This window comes from Cervus canadensis, chromosome 30, assembly GCF_019320065.1.
Source record: "Cervus canadensis isolate Bull #8, Minnesota chromosome 30, ASM1932006v1, whole genome shotgun sequence".
NCBI lineage: Eukaryota > Metazoa > Chordata > Mammalia > Artiodactyla > Cervidae > Cervus > Cervus canadensis.
In genome coordinates, this window is record NC_057415.1 from 12,746,055 (window position 1) to 12,763,194 (window position 17,140).

Genomic DNA, 17,140 nt, shown 5'->3' on the forward strand with positions numbered 1-17,140 from the left:
GTCTTCTAATGAGGGATTACTTACAACATTATTGTTGGGATTCAGTATACAGTCATACCAAAAGTGAAGGACCACAATCAGACATGAAAGGTGACCCCCCCCCCCACCACCATTGTTAATTACCATTTCTGTTTTTATCATTCCCCGCAAGGGCTGCCTGCTTGTCTGTTTCAGATTCTGCCTCATTCTCATCCATGTTGTAGTCATCATCAGCTCCCAGTTTCTGCTGATTTCTCCCTGAAAAATTAGCACAGAGCCACAAAACATAAGCTACATCATTTCTCTCTCAATGCCATGGGAACATCAGAGCTCAGGTGCTAGGGTTATCCCAACCCTGGTTTAACAATCAGCTCTCTGCTTCCTCTCAGGAAATGACAGGGACACATGTGCTTGCTCCTGGTGCAAAGACCATGCAGGATTTCTCCACTTATGTATGCCCCACTCCAACTCTGAATCTATTTAAAACATGGCCCTAAATAAAGAGCTTCATTCCAGGCTGGAGTCAGGGTAACTAGTTCACAGGTTTCTGGTTAAAGGAGGTATCTGCTTAAAATGGTTCACTGCCCTGAGAGAAGGAAATGGAATGGCTATTGTGAATCAAAGGGTAAAATTTTTCATCAAACATACAGAATTAGCTCATTTATCACTGCATTCATCCCCAGAGAGAAGAGCAACCAGAAAAGATCAGGACAGGATGCAATCAAGAGACATACTCGGAGGGTTACTGTAAACATTTCCTATCTGTATAAACAAGATCTTCTGTTGAAAAAGCATGCCTGGAAAAGGCAGTTCTAGTTCTGTGTCCCTGCTCTAACTGCCTGGAGAGGAAACAATGCCCAGGCCTGTGTGCCGTGTGGCTTTATCCTGCTAATCAGACCGTTACAGCTGACCTTGAACAAGGTGTGACACACAGGCCCCCGCAGTAGCTCAGGCCTACTGGCAGCTGTTACGCCCTGTGACCTACTGCTGAGGAAGCTGAAACTAGACTGCCACTCTGATCAGCCCCCAGAGTGTCCTTTTTTTCTTTCTTTCCTCCCCAATTATTTAACTGAAAACTTGTGAGAACACACTCTTCAGAAAATCGGGGTAACTTCTGCCAGTAAGTCCTATCCCCGCCTTCTGTCACTTTATCAGGCTCAGCACACAGGTGTCTTCTAAGTGCCCCTGGCTTGGCTAGGATTAAAATGTTTTCCATCTTTCAGGGACCAAGATACATCCCAGAATATCCTGCTCATCTCAGTTTCCTACACTTTTCTTTAAAAAAGAGAAGTCAACCAAACCAGGAAGGTGAGATTCCCACGTCACTTTTTGTTTTCCTGCAACGCTCCAACATGCATGACCCTCCATCTACCCAATCCTTCCATCTGTCCTTCCTCCCTCCTTCGGCTCACCAGGTACTGCCAGTGAGACGGCAGGAGGAGGTGAAGGGACAAGGAAAACGTGTGGGGTCTGCCTGCCGGGAGACCTATGTGGACTCTACGCTCAGCTCCCATCCAAGATCTTCCGGCTGGCAAGCCCCCTAGGCTCCCTGTGAATATGATTTCTACAAGTTCCAAGTGCTAGGAGGCCTGGCCCTCCTCCCTGACGATGGAGCCAGACAGACAGAACGGACCACCAGATGGCGCCCTGCGGGTCGGGCACCTTCATGGCCGCCCATTCTGCATCGGGAAGGATGTGGACTGGCTGGCGCCTGGTGCAGAGGACCGAGCGGGCAGTCCAGGAAGCCTCTCACCCACCTTCCTCGTTGGCGTCCTGCCCCTCCTCCTGTCCGTCGCGGATGACGAGCTGGTCCCGTTCGGGGCCCTCCGCTTCTTGATTCTCCTGGCTGGCCAGCAGGGCGGCTGGGGCCTGTGCGATTTGGCCCAGCTCTCTGGGCTCTCCATTGCCTTTTCCGCCCACTTGTCCGTCTCCTTCCACCGCCTGCTCTGGGCCTGGCTCCTTCGGCAGCGCCAGGCTGTCCCTCTGAGGCTCCTCCTCACTGACGACCTGAATCTCCTTGGTTTCCTCTGGGCACAGGACACAGTTTGCTGTGACCTCACCATACAGAACAGAAATCCTCAGACCACTCAATTCCCAGAGCCTTCCCAAGGACTGTGGGTGGACGGGGCAGCCGATCATGTATGCCGTGGCCTAGCAGATAGCATCACTGACTCAATGGACATGAGTCTGAGCAAACTCCGGGAGATGGTGAAAGACAGAGAAGCCTGTTGTGCAGCAGTCCGTGGGGTTGCAAAGAATTGGACAAAACTGAGCAACTTAACAGCAGCAGACTCCAAGCCTCTCTGTGCCTGGAGTGTATCTTCAGAACCATGAGAAAGAGGAAATGGTTCAGAAAACAAATCCAGACCAAGTCATCTGGATTGAGCGCATCCTGCAAGTGGAGGAGTCTGTAATGCCAGGCTTATCTGATTGCCCTACTTGAGGCCAGAACCTGGGAGCCAATGACAGCCACCCAGGACTCAGCCACGTCCCCTTAACTAAACAGTCCCACCACTGTCCTGAATAAAGGCACACCTAGACCTGCCTTTACCAAGCTGCCAAAGAATGAGGACGTTTACAAGGGTGGGACATCAGGAAGGCAGATAAAAGCCCTGTGGCCCCGAGTCCAGGTGCCCAGAGAGACACTCACTGCCACCTGCAGCCCCACTACTGGGCTCCCCAGAAGCAGCGCGCTCTGCTGTCTGTATGGACTAGGGGCAGGAGCTGCCGCTGTGCTTTTTGTTGGCACAGGGCCCTGAGACAGCACGTCACTGGCAAGCTTCACTTACCCTTCTCACCTCGTCTCTTCAGATCGAAAGCCACCTCGGAGCTAGGGGCTGGTGTCTGGGGCTCCCTGTGGCTGGGCACGTTTCCTCTTGCTTCCGGCACCTCTGCCTGGGGCGGGCCTGCCTCCTGCGGCCTGGGCTGGGGCTCATTGGGGGCTCGGGGCTGAAACAGGAACACAGGTGGTCAGGGCAGCAGCTCTGTGACATCAACCTTCAATAACCCTGAGCAGTGCAATGGACCACTGCATCCTTCTGATGAACAAGAACACGGAAACCCTGACTAACGCCATCCCCTACCCTGGTTGTGCCCTACCACCTGGCATAAAGCAGAGATCTGAGCTTGGGCCCATCTTTCCCAGAAAAAAAACTTTTAATAATGGATTAACAAGTAGGCAGAAGATCAGCAAGAGAAGGCTTGAACAACATGACAAACCACCCAAGCAGACATCTATAGAGACCCAACCCAACAAGAGCAAAATACACACAAATGTGTATTCTTCTCAAGTGCACATGGACTGCTCTCCAGGACAGACAGATGCTAGGCCACAAAACGAACCTCAACAAATGTTAAATGACTGAAATCATACAATGTATGGTCACCAATCACAATGGAATGAAATTATAAATCAGTAACAGAATGAAGTTTTTTGAGAAATTCACAAATATTTGGAAATCAGACAATACACTCCTAAATAACCAGTGGGTCAAAGAAATCACAAGGAAAACTAGAAAATACCTTGAGAAAAATTAAAATGAAAACACAACACACCAAACTTCTGGAAGGCAACTAAAGCAGTGCTTAAAGGGAAATTTTCAGGCCTATCTCAAGAAAAAAGACAGATCTCAAATCAATAACCTAATCTCCCACCTTGAGACACTTGAAAAAAGAAGAAAAACCTAAACCTAAAGCAAGGAAGGATATAGTAAAGATTAGAACAGGAATTAATGACATATGTAAAAGAAAAACAATAAAGTAAATCAACAAAACCAAAAGTTAGTTCCTTGGAAGATGAACAAATTTGACAAGCTTTAGCCAGATTAATTAAAAACAATTTCAAATTAACTAACATCAAAAAGAGGATAACACTACCAACCCTTACACAAATAAAAAATTTTTATTATAAGGAAATACTAAGAACTGTTTGCCAACAAGTTTGATAACTTAGCTAAAACAGACAAGTTCCTAGGAAGACAAATACTACCAAAACTCATTGAAGAAGTAGAAAATCTGAGCAGATTGTAACAAGAGATTGAAGTACTAATTTACAAATTTCCCCCTAAAAAACCCCAGTTACAAATGGCTCCCGTGGTAAATTCTACCAAACATTTAATACTAAATCTTCCCAAACTCTTCCAAAAACAGAATAGAAAGGAATACTCCCCAACTCATTCTATGAGCCCAATAATGACCCTGATACCTAAGCCTGACAAAGACATTATAAGAAAATAAAACTGTAGAACTAATATGAATATAGACCCCCAAATCATCAACAAAATACTAGTAAATTAAATCAAGTGACATACAAAAGGATTATACACTATGGCCAAGTAGGATTTTCCCCATCAATGCCAACGTTTAACATCAAAAGTCAATTAATATAATACTATGTCAATAGTGTAAAGCATAAAAAACACACGCTCATCCTAGTAGATGAAGAAAAAACACTGGCAAAATTCAACAGCTTTTCTTCATAAAACACTCAACAAATTATGAATAGAGGGTAACTTCCTCAACTTGATAATGTGCATCTATGAAAAACACATAGGCATACCATGAATATATCACAGGTTCAGTTTCAAACCACTGCAAAGAAGCGAATATCACAATAAAGTGAGTCACACCAATTTCCTGGTTTCCCAGTACATATAAAAGCTATGTTTACACTATTCTGTAGTCCATCAGGTATGTAATAGCACTATGTTAAAAAAAAAAATGTACTACCTTAATTAAAAAATACTTTATTTTTCTAAAAATACCAAAAAATTACAAGAGTAACATCAAGACCCCTGATCATAGATTCCTATAACAAATATAATAATAATGAAAAAGTCTGAAATATTTTAAGAATTACCAAAATGTGACAAAGAGACAAGAAGTGAGCAAATGCTGTTGGAAAAAAAGGAAGCCAATATATCTGCTCAACACACATTTGCCACAGTCCTTCAATGTGTAAAAAACACAAACATCTGTGAAGCACAATAAAATGAGGTATGCTTGCACAGTTAACATCAGACTTAAGAGTGCAAGAGTTAAAAGCTTTCCCCCTATGATCAAAAAGAAGACAATGATGTCTATCCTCACCACGTTAACATTTAACATTATACTGGAGGTTCTAGCTAGGGCTATTAGGCGATAAAAGAAATAAAAGGCATCCAGATTGGAAAAGAAGATGTGAAACTACCTCTGTTTTTAGATGACATAATCTTGTATTCAAAAAATCCTAAGGAATCACAAAAAATACTACTTGAACTAATAAACAAGTTCAGAAAGGCTGATACAAAATCAATATAAAAATGAATTATCTACACACTAGCAATAAACAGTTGAAAATGAAATTAAGGAAACAATTCCATTTATAATAACATCAAACATACTTAGAAATAAATTGAACAAAAGAAGTGCCAGAATTCTGAAAACTACAAAACATAACTGAAAAGATTTTTAAAGGACTTAAAGAAATGGAAAGAAATCCCACATTCACACATCAGAAGACAGGATGTTAAGAGGGCAACACTTCCCAAAGGGATTTACAGACTATAATCTCTGTCCAAATCCCAGCTGGCTTGAAGACACTGACAAGTAGATCCAAAAATTCATATAAAAAGTCATCCAGTGCAGAATAGCCAAAATAATTCTGAAAAAGGACAAAGCTGGAGCAGTCAAAGCTGCTGATTTCAAAGTTTATTACAAAAATACAGTAATCCAGACTATGTAGTGTGGACATAAGGATAGAAAAAGAGATCAAAGGAACAGATGGAGAGTCCAAAAACAGACTCTCATCTTCACAGTAAACTGATTTTTCTCACAAGGATGTCAAAGCAACTTAGTGGGGAAAAGAATCGTTTCCCCTCCCCCCCCCCAACAAATGGTGTTGAGACAACTGGATATCCACACGCAAGATAATAAAGTTGAACCACTACCTCACATCATATGCAAATTAACTCAATATGAATCACAGGACTAAACAGAAGAACTAAATGCTAAGAACTTTACAAGTCTCAGGAGAAAAAACAGGAGTAAATATTCATGATGCTAGGTTAGGCAAAGCAGTTTTAGATATAACACACCCATAGAACAAACAACAAAATAGATAAACTAGACTTAAAATTAATAACTTCTCTACTTCAAAGAACACCACCAAGAAAGTGAAATGATAACTCACAGAATGGGAAAAAATATTTCCAAATCATACAACCAATATCTCTATATGAATATATAAAGAACTCTTAATAATAAAAATAACTCAATTTCAAAATGGACAAAGGATACAATTTACAATTTCTCCAAAGAGAAATTACAAACAGCCAACAAAGTTACATGAAAAGATGCTCAATATCATCATCTACTGGGAAATGCAAATCAAAGCCACAGTGAGATAGCACTGCATACCTACTAGGATGGTTACAATGAAAAAGACAAATGTAATAACAAGAGTTGGCAAGGATGTGGGAAAACCAGTACCCTCATAAACTGTTGGCAGGAATGTAGAAGGGTATGATCACTTTCCGAAACAGTATGGCAGTTTCTCAATATATTGCGGAGAGTTACCACACGATCCAACAATTCCACTCCTAGCTATATACCTAGAAGTAATGAAAGCCTATGTTCACACAAAAATGCGTGCATGAGCATTCACAGCAGCATTATTCATAGTAGCCAAAAAGTGGAAATAACCCAAATGCCCATCAACTGACAAATAAATAAATCAAAATACAGTACAGTCATACAATGGAATATTATTCAGCCATATAAAGGAAGGAAGTACTCATACATGCTACAACACGGATGAATCCTGAAAGCTGTATGAAAATAACTGATAAATGTTATTGTCAGTCATAAATAAATGTCCAGATAAGGCAAATCTATAAGACAGAAAACAGATCACAGCTCATCTAAGGCTCCAGGAACTGGAAGTAAAAGGGGAGTGAGCTAACGGGTATGGGATTTCTTTTGGGCGTTATAAAAAGGTTCTAAAGTTGACTGTGATGATGGCCGTATCACAGTGTGATGATGATGACTTCCCATTTGTGAATATACTAAAACCACTGAACTGTAAATATTACATAGATGACTCTATGGTAGGCGAAATATCTCTCAATAAAATGGCTATATTTAAAACAAAGACCCCCCAGAAGGCTGTGGGCAGCACTTCCATAGGCTGTGCTCACATAGGCGGCAGTCTGACAGCGTGGCTCGGATCAGCTCCATCACTGACCAGGTGTGCTGACCTTGGGACGGTATTTGACCACCTCCATGGACCTTGGCGCCCTCAAAACAGGAAAACAAAAACAACCCTCTCCTAGGGTGGCTGTGAGCTTTAAATGAAGCCTGGAGCACAGAGGTTGGGTTCAGAGGCCAGCATACTGAGTCAGAGACCCCACACCCTGGGACCAGGCTACTGACTCTCAGGGAACTTGAGCAAACTGGACGGCAGATGCCTGAAGAGAGGGCAGGAAGACCTCTGGGAGATTCTGGCAGAAAAAGCCCAGGACTACCTGCTGGCTTTGGTCCTTCTGTTCATTGAGATCTCGGGAAGGCAGGGCCTCATTCCCCTTCATGGTGACTTCTTGTATTCGCTCTTCACACTGCTCCTTCACCTCTTTCATCTGACTGATGCACTGGTTCCTGTGAAGGTGGGAGAAAGCAAAAGAAAAGGACAGCTGTTCAGAGACACTATTTAAGCTTGGCCCCGCTGTGATGGTGAAATCCAGTTCCCAGACAGACACAGTCATCTCTTTCTTGCTTCCTGCACTTCATCTGAAAAAGACACTGAGTCAGGGCAACAGTATGTTATTAAATGACATGAAAACTGGAGTCAACTGAAACTTCCAAAAAATACGTCATATTGTTCTAAAATAAATGACTTATCTGGTTAAAAAAAATTTTTAATATAATCTGTGGCATAATAAAAAATATATATATATATGGTCTTTGTCCCCAGCTATCGTCACAGAGCTCCTACAACCCTTGGCGTTTCCTGAGTAACAGTGTCTTCTGCTATGCATCATGAGCCCCTGCACATCATACCTGAGTTTATGCTAAGGAGCTGACTTACTGGGAGGAGCCTACACAGCTTCCGGACGGGGGCTGGTGGCCACGGCAGCCAACTGTAGAATGAGGGGGTTGGAACTCACAGCCCCATTTTCTAGGAAGGAGGGAGAGACTGGAGATTGAGTTCAATCATATGGCCATTCAACCAGTCACGCCTATGTAATAAAACCTCAGATAAGCACCCTAGATCATGAGGCTTGGCGAGCTTCCCGTTTGGTGAACATCTCTGTGAACCAGTAAGGAGGCAACCTAACTCTAACAGAAGCTCCTGCCTAACCCCTACCTCCACCCCAGGCCTTGCCTCATGAGTCCCTACCATTCCACTCTTGCTAAGTTGTATCCTTTATAATAAAACTGCAATTGTAAGCACAGAACTTTCCTGAGTTCTACAGAATTATTGATCCTGAGGAGGTTGTGGGGAGCCCTGAATCTGTAGCTAGCCAGGTAAAAAGTACATGTGGCCTGGGGCCACGAGAACTTATGGCTAGCATCCAAAGGAGGGGCAGTCTTGCGGGACTGAACCCCGTAACGTGGGGTTTGTGCTAACTCTTGGTGGTGTCAAAACTGAATTGGACTTCCATTTGGGGAAGACAGAATAGATGTATTTTTCACTATTCCTTCACTAAGCACAATTAGAACTCTGGAAATTATATTTTCAACAAACAGAAGATGACTGAAAGATGGAGTGATGAAGGCAGACTGGTTCAGGACCACAGGATCTAGAACAACACAGTGGTGTCCCTGGAGAGTACACGGAAAGTCTGCATTTCCACCCCACTCTGACACTAGCGAGGTCCCCCTCCCTCTCCCCGGGCAGTGATGTCACTGAAGTGATGTCAGTGAAGAGCCAGGCTTTCACCACCAACTGCTTAGCGGTGTCAAAGATCATTCATCTTATCAAGAACCAGGAAGATCTTAAATTGAATGGAGAGAGACAACCAACAGATACCAAACCAACATGACAGAGGAGTTGAAATGATCTGACAGATTCTAAAGCAGTTACTTCATTAAAAATGTTTCAATGAGTAATTAAAATATGCTTGGAACAAATGAAAAATTTAATCATTTCATCAAGGAAATAGAAAATCTCAGCAAAGAAGAGAAGATATAAAGAAGAACCAAATGGAAACTTAATGCCATTAACTAAAATGTTAAAACTCAGAGTAGGTAAAGAACCAATGAACTGGAAGATACAATAGACATTACCCAATCTAAACAGAGAGGAAACAGACTGAGGGGAGAAAAAGGACAAAGCTTCATGGACCTACCTGACAATCACAAAGGACCTAACATTCACGTCATCAGCATCTGTGTAAAAGGCTTTCTCAGCAGGTCCACCTAACTAGTCACTTTCACACTCATCCTTAAGAAACTACTCTTAACTTGCTACCCTCCATGACTATATGATACTATCTGCCCTGCCCAGGTCACTCTGACCTCACCAGGTTTTCTCTCCTAATTATCTCCTCATCTTCCTTCTCAGCTCCTTATTGCTTAGGACTCAATTCTAAACAGCCTCTCCTAAGAAGTCTTTTTTGGAGGGGTAACAGATAAGCATTGATGAAAATGATCTAGGTTAAAAAAACAATATTTAAAGAGACAGGCACCTTCAAAAAGTACGTAAGTTAGCTTCAGGTTTGGCTAGGTGAAACAAAAAGGCCAAAAGATAGCAGTTTATATTTTCCTCACATAAAAGTAGATCAGGGTTAGTATGGCAGCTTGGAGTCATCAAAAATTCAGGTTTCTCTTTTGGTTTTAAAATCCTAGCACTGATTTCTATCCCCCATGATTACCTCATGACCCAGGATGGCTACAAGTAGTCCAGCCATCCTGTATGAAGCCCAGGCAACAGGAAGGAAGGAGGAGAAAAGGTAAGGAAAAGGGATGTGCAATGAACTATCCTCATATTCAGAAGTCTTCCTATAAGTCCCACCCCACAATTTCCTTTCCCCACTGGCCAGAACTTAATCACCTGGCCATACCTAACTGCAAGGAGGGACTAGAAATGTAGTATTTTTCTGGTAAAATGATAAATGGATGGATAAGCACTGACCAGTCTGTGCCACTGAGAGCTTCAAAATGTTTTGAGTTACAAAACATTGATAAAATAATTGAAGAGTATCCCAGGTTAAGAACACAACCAATTACATACTATTATGTTAATTTACATGGATCAGAGTTGAAGATAGCAGTACAAATTTATGTTTAATTTAAATACAGATAGACACACACACAAATATTTATCAATATATAACACAAGTTAGTACACACACATATATATCTCTTTGCTCCATCATCTGAGAGGACCTAGTAGCAATGATATCCTAGTAGCAAAAAGCACACCTACTACCCAGATCTTGGTTTCTAAAATACCCTTCTCCAGTAAAGAGAACAAGGACTCCATGGAGAAATGGTTGACTGGATGATTCTAGGACTGGGACAAGAAATATAGTAAAATAATTCTGAAGCATCTTTTGGTGCCAGATTACAAAAAAGTAATTTAAAAGGGGGTTGGGACTGTTTATAATAGCCAGGACATGGAAGCAACCTAGATGTCCATCAGCAGACGAATGGATAAGGAAGCTGTGGTACATATACACTATGGAATATTACTCAGCCATTAAAAAGAATTCATTTGAATCAGTTCTAATGAGATGGATGAAACTGGAGCCCATTATACAGAGTGAAGTAAGCCAGAAAGATAAAGACCAATACAGTATACTAATGCATATATATGGAATTTAGAAAGATGGTAACGATAACCCTATATGCAAAACAGAAAAAGAGACAGAGATGTACAGAACAGACTTTTGGACTCTGTGGGAGAAGGCAAGGGTGGGATGTTCAGAGAGAACAGCACTGAAACAAGTGTACTATCAAGGGTGAAACAGATCACCAGCCCAGGTTGGATGCATGAGACAAGTGCTCAAGGCTGGTGCACTGGGAAGACCCAGAGGGATGGGATGGGGAGGGAGGCGGGAGGGGGGATCGGGATGGGGAACACATGTAAATCCATGGCTGATTCATGTCAATGTATGGCAAAAACCACTACAATATTGTAAAGTAATTAGCCTCCAACTAATAAAAATAAATGGAAAAAAAAAAAGAAAGAAAGTTAAAAAAAAAAAGGAGGGGGGGCTGGGAAGACAAACCCACAATATCACAAATATGTCAACTGGATAAAGGAACTAACTGAAAAAGTTCCCAATGGCCAAAGCTGAAAAATTTAAGAAAAATAAATAAATTAGTATTGGATTATAATGTAAGTATAAAATAAACATCCACTAATCCATACTGATATCAATCATTAGACAAACAAGAAGAGTCACATCTCCTGTGCAGGAAAATTCCAGACAACTTCATGTGGACACTCCACCCTTAGGGAAGTGGAGCATAATTTCCCAATCTTTAAGCATGGTGAATTTCTTCCAAAGATGAAAGGAGAAAGAACAGAGTAACTTTACAATGAAAAAAAACCTGATAAACATGACCTCAATCAGACACTCAACAGTGATAAGTCACACTGATGCATGTACCCTTGATGTGAAGCCATGAGAATGGCATTTCACCTCTGTGGCCTTCCCCTCAAAAACGGGCTGCCCTTGTCTCACCACGAGAAAAAACATGAGATACATCTCAATCGAAGGACTTTCTACAAAACACCTGGACAGCACTCCTCAAAACTATCAAGATCATAAAAAAATAAGTAAAGCCCAATAAAACATGATAAATACAGCATAATTACCACACTCTCTGCCTGGCATATAAGAAAAAACCTATAAATGAGCCATGCCATGATTTGTGTGCCTTTTTATTAGTGAATCTCAGTTTTCATGCTGACATGTTAGACTCCTTTTATATTATGTAATCCAGGAAGTAATTATATAAGCTTAGATTAAAACAACTATGCAACTTGTTACGTTGTATAAGACTTGTGGACTTTGCTAATTTAATAATGCCACTTGTAAAGTTAGGTTACACCTAATTAAACAAATAAATTCTTGAAAGTTAAAAAAAAGTAAAGCCTGAGAAACTATCACAGCCAAGAGAAGCCTAGGAAAACATAACAGATCAATGTAATGTATAACTGGAACAAAGAAAGGACAAAACTAGGGAGAAACTGAAGAAACACTGAGTAGAGATGAACTTCAAGATAAAAATAAGGCGGATATATTGGGTAATCAATCATGACAGGTGCTTCATCCTAACGTGAAATGTGAACAACAGGAATCTGGTGTGGGTTGTACAGGAGCTTCCCGTACTGTCTCTACAATAAGGCTGTAAATCTAAAGCTGTTCAAAAATTTTTAATTTATTTTTAAAAATTAAAAATTGAATTGGAGAACATCCGACTGGTGTCAGAAAGTTATTATTAGGACATATAATCTAATTCAGCCTGAACTCCCAATTAGACATTTCAAGACATCACTTCAGCTTTCTGCCTGGAATTTATTTTACGAATATTTCAAGTGTCAGAGCTATAAAGTAATTGAATTACCCACTTGTACAAATAAAAAAGACAGAAATAAACAATGTAGGTGAGAGTGTGGAGAAAAGGGAACCCTCGTACCCTATTGGAGAAGGAAATGGCAACCCACTCCTGTATTCTTGCCTGGAGAATCCCATGGACAAGAAGCCTGGTGGGCTACAGTCCATGGGGTCACAAAGATATGACTGAGTGACTAACACTCATACCCTATTGGTGAGAATATAAATTGGTGCAACCACTACAGAAAACAGTATGGTGGTTTCTCAAAAAACTAAAAAGAGAACTACCATATGACCAATTTTACAGAAAAAAACAAAACCATTAATTCAAAAAGACACATGCACCCCAATGTTCAAGTCAGCATTATTTACAATTGCCAAGATACGGAAGCAACCTAAGTGTCCATAAATAGATGAATAGATAAAAAGTGTGATACATATATGTGTGTGTGCACACACACAGGAATACTACTCAGTAATTAAAAAAAAATGAAATTTTATCATCTTCAGCATATGGATGGACTTGGAGGGCATTATGCTAACTGAAATAAGTCAGAGAAAGACAAATACCATATGATACCACTTCTATGTTGAATCTAAAAAATACAACAAGCTACTGAATATAATATAAAAAGAAGCAGACGCACAGATATAAACTAGTTACCAGTGAGGAGAGGGAGAGGCAGAGGGGAAATATAGGAGAAATACAGTGGAGAGAGAGGACAAACTATTGGGTATAAATAGGTATATATTGTACAACACAGGGAATCTAGCCACTATTCTGTAATAACTATAAATGGAAACAGTATTGGATTATAATCCAATTCTACAATTATAAAAATTGTATAATTTTTTCTAATTTAAAATTATTCCCAATATAAGAATATAGAAAATACCAAAGAGAGAGATAAGAATGTGAGGATTCCAGGAGTAGTTTTGTTATACATTTGTTTGGAGTTTCAGACAGAGAAGCAAGGGAGAATGGGGTCAGAAAGCACTGTAAGACAGAATGGCTGGAAATTATTCAGAATTGATAAAAAAGAAAAAAAGATCTCAACAGACTTGAAAAAATAAGTATTTCCCCCAAAAAAGAAATAGCAATTAAATAAATACATATACACATACATACATACAAATAAGGAAGCTAGGAGGTGATCAGACTGACCCTGACCAGGGTCACAGAGACAGAAAGTGGTAAGGCTGAACCCAGAAACCAGACTTGGGGCTCCCTGACTAAGCAGGGCTCTCTCTATCCCCTGGCTGCCTCTTTGGAACTGCAGGTATTTCAGAGCCAGTGTAACTGTACTCAACCTCTAACTCTTGTAACAACCCTTCAGTTCAAAGGACTTACTGGGTCTCAGAGTACCACACACAGAAGGGCATCAGAACTGCAGAAAAAAAGGGAAGACAGAGCATCTGACCTTGGACAGCAATACAGAGATCAAGGAAAGACCTGGTGAAACATTCATGGAAATAAAATTCACATGAACATGCAAGCCACAGGAGGTGGACAAGTGCACAGTAGCCTAAACGGAACAAACAAAAAGATGTCTGTGTAAGGAAAGAACAAAATGTGTGCAATTCATTGTGATCAAACAACTTCCCAGAAGCTCAGGATTGGCAAGGAGCAGGTGCACAGCCACTTCCAAACCTGTAAATCTACAAAAGGGAAGCACTGTTCTCACCGGCTCTCAGCCCTTCCAAAATCAAGTACAAAGAGTCTTGCACAAGATCACGGCATCCAGTCCCATCACTTCATGGCAAACAGAAGGGGAAAACACAGAAGCAGTGACACATTTTATTTTCTCGGGCTCCAAAATCACAGGATGGCGACTGCAGCCATGAAATAAAAAGATGCTTGCTCCTCGGAAGGAAAGCTATGACAAACCTAGACAATGTATTAAAAAGATAAACATCACTTTGCCGACAAAGGTCTGGATAGTCAAAGCTATGGTTTTCCAGTGATCATGCACGGATGTAAGAGTCAGACCAGTGAAGAAGGTTGAGCACTGAAGAACTGTTGCTTTCAAACCGTGGTGCTGGAGAAGACTCTAGAGAGCTCCCTGGACTGCAAGGAGAGCAAACCAGTCAATCCTAAAGGAAATCAACCCTGAATATTCACTGGAAGTTCTGTTACTGAAGCTGATGAAGCTCCAATACCTTGGCCACCTAATGTGAAGAGCTGACTCATTAGAAAAGACCCTGATGCTGGGAAAGATTAAAGGCAAAAGGAGAAGGGAGTGGCAGAGGATGAGATGGTTGGATGGCATCACTAACTCAATGGACATGAATTGGAGCAAACTCTGGGAGAGAGCGGAGGACAGAGGAGCCTAGAATGCTACAGTCCATGAGGTCACAAAGAGTCAGACACAACTTAGCGAAGTGAACAATAACAACACATCAAAGAAAAAAGAGGACTGGGGTCATGGGCAGCTGGTTGTCTCTGAATCCCAAATTTCCTGTGTCTGGGGTATACTGTTTCTACGAAGGAAAAGGGAGAGAAAAGTAAACAGACTATAACTTTATTCTCTACCCTCTAAATTGGTTTTTACTATCCTACTAAGGGGTTTAGCCAAACTTTTTAAATGTTTATTGTTTTGACCACCAAAGTACTCTGATATATATAAGTATAGAGTTTTTATATGCTACTGAAGTCATTAGCTTAAAACAGACTGTCCTAACTATATGCTAGAGATCTAATGTATGGCATGGAGACTAGTTAATAATAATGCATTTTATACTTGTAATTTGCTAGATCTTAAGTGTTCTCACCATACGCATAAAGGTAAAGACAGGGGGTTATGGATGATTGTGGGCATCATCTCACAGTGTATAGGTACATCAAAATATCATGCTTTTATGTCTTAAATACATGCAATGATTATTTGTCAACCATAACTTAATAAGTTAAAAAAAAAAAAACCCTCCATTCTCACTGTAAAAATTTGGAAAGACACTTAAAAGCCTCAAGAAAACAAAATGTCCACAATACCAATGCCCAGTGATAAATTACATTAATATTATACCAAACTCCTTAAAGTCTATGATTTTGACTTAGGTCACATCTGAGCACTTTTGGAACACATTTTTAAAGGCTTTCGATGACTGATTTACTAGAACACCTGCACTTTATAGAGGTCTCAGTTATGTATTTTAAGGTACATGGAGTTAGTCATTTCCTGCTAAGGAGAACTGCCCTCTTGCACGATGGCTAACAGCCCCTGAGCAGTGCACACTTGATGCGGACAAACTTACAGGTCGTAGGAGAACTTCCTCTCCAGGTTGGTCTGGTTCTTCTGAAACTGGAGGACATCCTGTTGCAGCCTGCCGTAATTCTTCTGCAGGGCCTTTAACTGGTCTAAACCAAGAGGAGCAAACGAAATGACTGGGGTCGCCGACATGGCCATCCTGGGCACAGCAGACACACCAACCCCACCAGGGGAACCCAAGGGGCCGGGGCAGCAAAACAAGGCGGGGAAAGAGGAAGCGATGCAGGCCCCGCCCCAGGAATGCCCCCACCCTGATCCGGGAAGCAGCCCAGAAGGTGTGTGACCCCATAGGAACCAGCACCCTGATTCCTTCCCACACATCTCTCCTAGATGTTCCTTTTGACCTCCAGCCCTTACAGCGCATCAGGAGGAGGTCCTACCACCTGTTTCCCTCCTAGACATCATAAACCCTGAACTGCTCACCACGCTGCTCTCAGCAGCTCCATAGCCTGAAAAATCGACTCCGACACCTGGTCAGACCAGCAGCCTCTCCTACTTCATCCCTCCACCCCCACCCTCAGCCACCAGGCTACCTGCCAGCACCCTTCTCCTGTCATTTGCTCACAGCCCAGTTATTCTCTGAGATCCCCTGTGCACTCAGTCACCCGGCCCTCCTGCTTGGGAAACAACAGCTTTCTTTGAGGAGATCCATCAGCCCCACGGCTGCAGCCCTGGCTCGTCAAAGCTCTGCAGAAACAGCAGCAGCTCACTGACCAGCAGCCCAGTTGGGGGCAGAAGGAAAAAGTGACACAGAGGTGATCACAGAAGGGGCTGCGGGCAGCGACGAGGGCCTGGGACGCAGCCCTGGACAGACACCTGGCTCCCCAGGGCTGGCCTCACAGTTCGGGACCTGCAAGGTTCCTGGGTTAGCGGGGAGAGGGGAGACGGGTGTGCTGGGGGGAGTGGTTTAAAATTTTTAAAAAGTGAGACACACCCTGTACTGCAACATGGATCCATCTCGAAAGCATATGACATGCTTGAAAAGACAAAACTACGGCAGGAGAGAATGTTTCACTGGGTGCCTGAGGCCAAAGTGAGGGCGGTGGGGGGAGGAATTCCTGGAGTGGACATGAGCTATGTCTTGACTTTATGTCAAAATACACTGAAAGGTACACTACAAAGGGTGAACTTTATTGTGTATAAATTATACTTTGATAAACCTAACAAAAAATAAAATTTGTATCAAACCAAGCCCAGGACGATGGAATACTACTCAGCAATAAAAAGGAACGGACTATTTACTGCAGCCCCAACAGCATGGATGAATTTCAAGATAACTATGCCTAGTGAAAGAAGGTTCACAAAAAAGGGTATATGCCATCTGATTCCATATATACAAAATCATAA

General features: G+C 41.8%; 1 protein-coding gene across 5 annotated transcripts in view; it reads right to left on the reverse strand.

Moving 5' to 3' along the window:
• Nucleotides 1–17,140, reverse strand: part of GOLM1 (golgi membrane protein 1) — a 57,255-nt gene that overhangs the window by 7,732 nt on the left and 32,383 nt on the right. For 4 of the 5 annotated variants that reach the window (XM_043453236.1, XM_043453233.1, XM_043453235.1 and 1 more), the window contains exons 5-9: nt 15,780–15,882; nt 7,482–7,611; nt 2,769–2,928; nt 1,737–2,006; nt 124–237 (exon numbers count right to left, since the gene is read on the reverse strand). In XM_043453236.1, the coding sequence (XP_043309171.1) occupies nt 124–237; nt 1,737–2,006; nt 2,769–2,928; nt 7,482–7,611; nt 15,780–15,882 (777 nt within the window). The remainder of the gene's footprint in view (nt 1–123; nt 238–1,736; nt 2,007–2,768; nt 2,929–7,481; nt 7,612–15,779; nt 15,883–17,140) is intronic. The other variant, XM_043453234.1, reaches the window with a different exon arrangement.